This window comes from Batrachochytrium dendrobatidis (genome assembly GCF_000203795.2).
Source record: "Batrachochytrium dendrobatidis JAM81 unplaced genomic scaffold BATDEscaffold_145, whole genome shotgun sequence".
In the NCBI taxonomy this organism is placed as follows: Eukaryota; Fungi; Chytridiomycota; class Chytridiomycetes; order Rhizophydiales; genus Batrachochytrium; species Batrachochytrium dendrobatidis.
Genome location: NW_006281184.1, coordinates 908 through 5,724, shown reverse-complemented (window position 1 = coordinate 5,724; position 4,817 = coordinate 908). Strand labels below are relative to the sequence as shown.

The window sequence follows — 4,817 nt, the reverse complement described above, 5'->3', positions numbered from 1 at the left end:
CAGCGTCTATTCAGTACTCCGAAACTGGCCATGTTTTTGGCGAAGATGGAACAACTGGAGGTGGTGGTTCCGACACGTTTTCGCTTGACTCATATCTCCTTTTGTTCAATCACATCGATTTTCAATCAATGCCGTACGCTAAAGAACTGACTGACAATACAACTGGTCAGAGTTACACCAACGCTCTTTCAATCGGAGTTCGGCAGGCAATACGCAACGGCAAACAGCAAGGTCAGCTGCTTGAAGATATTGGTGCCGTAACCGAATACATTGTACGACCCCGTTTGGCGGATTTATTGCCTGGATCCACTGAAGATTCACAATTTGACCGTATTGCCGATCAACTCAAAACACTGGGTGTCAGAACTGGACTGAACAATCTTCAATTTGTTTGCGAGTCCATCGATTATAACACCACTAGCAGTGACGTAACCATTGATGTACAAGTCAAGGGAATCAATCAACTGTCAGTTATTGATGACACTGGCAAATCACTTTCAGTTGCCAAGTTTAAAAGCAACATAAAAAGTCAACACTCGTTCAAACTGGCATCTGTAATCAACGATCTTGGTAATACTCGGGTCAGTATCATTGGCCAAAACAACGGCAAACAGGTTCTCAAAACACATAAGCATATCAGTCGCATTCCACAACAACAAGATCGTGTTAAACTTGAACATGGTGTCAAATGGGTGTTTAATGGTACCAGTAAATCGGTTGGAATATACAACTGGCCATTTACCAAAAAGTCACAGGGATGGAACTCGGTCAATGGTAAATGGGTTGTTGGTGACGGAATACAATACAGTCCTGCAATAGTCACTGAGATCCGATCATACTATACTGCACCAGTTGGATCCAACATCACTATTGAAATTGATGCCGCACTTGAATCGCAAATGTATGGCGACTTTTTAAGCTTGTATATCACAGATGCGGATGACAATGTGGAATCACTTTTGAATACGGTTGATCCGAATACTAATATGCCTACAGAAGGTGTATCCGGAGTCAAGACGGTTGCAGAAAAGTATGCAGTGACAACCAAGACGGAACAGTTTTTTGTCAACATCATATTCAATTCAGACCTTGCTGTGCAGATGAAAGGAGCAACAATCAATTATTGGAGTGTTAGCATGAATTGAAATGATTGTAAATGGTTGTGAATGATTGTGAATGTCACTGAATATATGACTGAATGTATTATTGATTACACCACAAGTCATGTAACACCACCAGACCATGTTTGAATGAATACAATGCGATTGCATACAACTATTGACACATTGATTAAATTTATTTGAATCAAACAGAGTCGAATGAAATATACTAGTTTTTGAACCACTGGAAAAAGTTGTACAGTTTGGCCATGAATCCAATGCCATGAGTTCTCTTGAACTTTTGAAGTTTTTTCTTATTTAGTTTGCAGATACGTTTTGCTCGTATACATTGGAAATCAAGATAAAACAAGCTATTTTTTGTAAGAGTCGAAGTTTTGCCAAACTTGTTTTTAATGGAATCTGGTAAAAACTTGCCAAAAAACGAGCCTAAACCTAATCCTCCATCGGTTTGACTCGATATAAGTTCATTCTTGGATTTATGATACTCATCACACTTTCGCTTCATGTTTTCCTTGGCATCTTCCACCTGTTTCTGTAAATCTTCATATCTTTTCTGAACTTGATCACTTGATTCATGTATGTTACTTGGACTACTGATTGTCGGCTGGCATCCATTTGATGATCCCGGTTGGCATCTAGGATTCTGGTTTGATTGGGGTTTTTGAACATTTTCACTAGGTGGGACTACTGCCATGCTACTGGTGACCACCAAAGTCAATGCGAGTAAAATGTCCGTGAGCCTCATTGTTGGATTTGATTGGTAAAAGTAATCTGTGGGTTTGGTGTATTGAACGTGTATGCTAGTCGATTGGTTACTACACTTGCAGTCAGTCAAATAAGTACGCTGTGCTATTGGTAATCAAGGATATTTGTTGAATAAACGATATTTAATCGTTTATAAAATAGATAATATCAGGGCTAACATGTTAAATTATGCAGGGATCATGCAGGGATCATCGTACAGCATAGAGATCCTCTGAACAAAACCCTTCATTTTCGATATTCCCTTCAACCTCGATTGACGATCAGCAGGGATTGACGATCAACGAGTATTGTGATTATTGTGATGGTCAAGTACACAGGCTTAGACTTACATTCAAGGGTGTGTGTTCGATAATTCATCAACATCAATCGTACATGCTGAAAATAAGGGATCATACTCGATACATGTTCATGCAAGCCTTTTGACCATTGATATTGCATTACCAATGCCAATGCCGACACAAACATCTTGATGTCAACACTCATATTTGGACCTACTATATCCAACTCATAATAAATCATCAGTCGTGTATTTTGAACCATTCATCCAGACTCTTCAGTAATGTTCATAAACACCAATGCTGTTGTGATTGGTCTCTGTAAACTTCAAGCGGTAATGCCGAGTTTGTCAATGACATTTCAATCACATTCCAATGACATTCCACAACTCTTCAAACCTGATTTTCAATCAATGCCGTATTACAAAAAACTGACTGACAATACAACTGGTCAGAGTTACACCAACGCTCTTTCAATCGGAGTTTGACAGGCAATACGCAACGGCAAACAGCAAGGTCGGCTGCTTGAAGATATTGGTGCCGTAACTGAATACATTGTACGACCCCGTTTGACGGATTTATTGCCTGGATCCACTGAAGATTCACAATTTGACCGTATTGCCGATCAACTCAAAACACTGGGTGTCAGAACTGGACTGAACAATCTTTACTTTGTTTGCGAGTCCATCGATTATAACACCACTAGCAGTGACGTAACCATTGATGTACAAGTCAAGGGAATCAATCAACTGTCAGTTATTGATGACACTGGCAAATCACTTTCAGTTGCCAAGTTTAAAAGCAACATAAAAAGTCAACACTCGTTCAAACTGGCATCTGTAATCAACGATCTTGGTAATACTCGGGTCAGTATCATTGGCCAAAACAACGGCAAACAGGTTCTCAAAACACATAAGCATATCAGTCGCATTCCACAACAACAAGATCGTGTTAAACTTGAACATGGTGTCAAATGGGTGTTTAATGGTACCAGTAAATCGGTTGGAGTATACAACTCGCCATCTACCAAAAAGTCACAGGGATGGAACTCGGTCAATGGTAAATGGGTTGTTGGTGACGGAATACAATACAGTCCTGCAATAGTCACTGAGATCCGATCATACTATACTGCACCAGTTGGATCCAACATCACTATTGAAATTGATGCCGCACTTGAATCGCAAATGTATGGCGACTTTTTAAGCTTGTATATCACAGATGCGGATGACAATGTGGAATCACTTTTGAATACGGTTGATCCGTATACTAATATGCCTACAGAAGGTGTATCCGGAGTCAAGACGGTTGCAGAAAAGTATGCAGTGACAACCAAGACGGAACAGTTTTTTGTCAACATCATATTCAATTCAGACCTTGCTATGCAGATGAAAGGAGCAACAATCAATTATTGGAGTGTTAGCATGAATTGAAATGATTGCAAATGATTGTGATTGGTTGTGAATGATTGTGAATGTCACTGAATATATGACTGAATGTATTATTGATTACACCACAAGTCATGTAACACCACCAGAACATGTTTGAATGAATAAAATGCGATTGCATACAACTATTGACACATTGATTAAATTTATTTGAATCAGAGTCGAATGAAATATGCTAGTTTTTGAATTGCTTTTTGAACTTGTACAGCTTTCCCACGAGTCCAATGCCATAAGCTTGCTTAAGCTCCCTAATTCTTTCTTCAATTAGTTCGCACATACCTTTTGCCCGTATACATTGCAGATCAAAATGAAATAAGCTATTCTCCGTGTTAGTCGGAACTTTACCAAACTTGTTTTTGATGGGATTTGGTACAAGTTTGGCCAATCCCGAAGTTAAACCTGATCTTCCAATGGCTTGTTGCGACTTGAGTTCATTTTTGAGTTTATGATACTCATCACACTTTTGTTTCACGATCTTCTTGGCATTTTCCAATCGATTTTGTAGACCTTCATATTTCTTTTGAACTTGACTAGCTGACATGTGTTCATCATCCGAGTTACTTGCTGTCGGCTGGCATCCATTTGATGGTCCTGGTCGGCATGCAGGACTCTGGCTTGATTGAGGGGTTTGAACATTTTCACTAGGTGGGACTACTGCCATGCTGCTAGTGATCACCAAAGTCAATGCGAGTAAAATGTCCGTGAGCCTCATTGTTGGATTTGATTGGTAAAAGTAATCTGTGGGTTTGGTGTATTGAACGTGTATGCTAGTCGATTGGTTACTACACTTGCAGTCAGTCAAATAAGTACGCTGTGCTATTGGTAATCAAGGATATTTGTTGGATAAACGATATTTTGAGTGTTTATAAAATGGATAATATCAGGGCTGGTGTGTCAAATTATGCAGGGATCATCGTACAGCATAAAGATCCGCTGAATAAAGCCTTTATCTTCGGCGTTTCCTCTGACGGATATTGTGATTACTGCGATAGTCAAGTACACAAGTTCAGACTTGCATTGAAGGGTGTGCTTGATAATTCACCGATATCAATTATCCATGCTGAAAATAAGAGACCATGCTTGATACATACTCATGCAAGCTCGTACAAGCTTTTCAATCATTGATACTGCTATGCCAATGCCGAATTGTGATGCCGACACAGACATCTTGATGTCAACACTCATATTGGACCTACTATATCCAACTCATA

At 39.4% G+C, this 4,817-nt stretch overlaps 4 protein-coding genes across 4 annotated transcripts; 2 read left to right on the top strand and 2 right to left on the bottom strand.

Moving 5' to 3' along the window:
* Positions 1-128: 128 nt before the first annotated feature.
* Positions 129-1,145, top strand: BATDEDRAFT_93236 (uncharacterized protein; the record flags this gene model as incomplete). The annotated part of the gene is made up of 1 exon (XM_006683415.1): positions 129-1,145. The coding sequence occupies one exon, from the start codon at positions 129-131 to the stop codon at positions 1,143-1,145; it is 1,017 nt and encodes a 338-aa protein (XP_006683478.1).
* Positions 1,146-1,329: 184 nt separating this feature from the next.
* On the bottom strand, positions 1,330-1,866 carry BATDEDRAFT_28982 (uncharacterized protein; the record flags this gene model as incomplete). Its single annotated transcript, XM_006683412.1, has 1 exon — positions 1,330-1,866. One exon carries the CDS (start codon positions 1,864-1,866, stop codon positions 1,330-1,332), a length of 537 nt encoding a protein of 178 aa, XP_006683475.1.
* Positions 1,867-2,574: 708 nt separating this feature from the next.
* BATDEDRAFT_93237 (uncharacterized protein) lies at positions 2,575-3,591 on the top strand (the record flags this gene model as incomplete). Its single annotated transcript, XM_006683414.1, is given in 2 exon segments — positions 2,575-2,643; positions 2,653-3,591. Coding segments are annotated over 2 exon segments (1,008 nt in total).
* A 190-nt stretch (positions 3,592-3,781) lies between these two features.
* On the bottom strand, positions 3,782-4,267 carry BATDEDRAFT_28980 (uncharacterized protein; the record flags this gene model as incomplete). The annotated part of the gene is made up of 2 exons (XM_006683411.1): positions 3,782-3,885; positions 3,952-4,267. 2 exons carry the CDS (start codon positions 4,265-4,267, stop codon positions 3,782-3,784), a joined length of 420 nt encoding a protein of 139 aa, XP_006683474.1.
* Between the last annotated feature and the right edge of the window lie 550 nt (positions 4,268-4,817).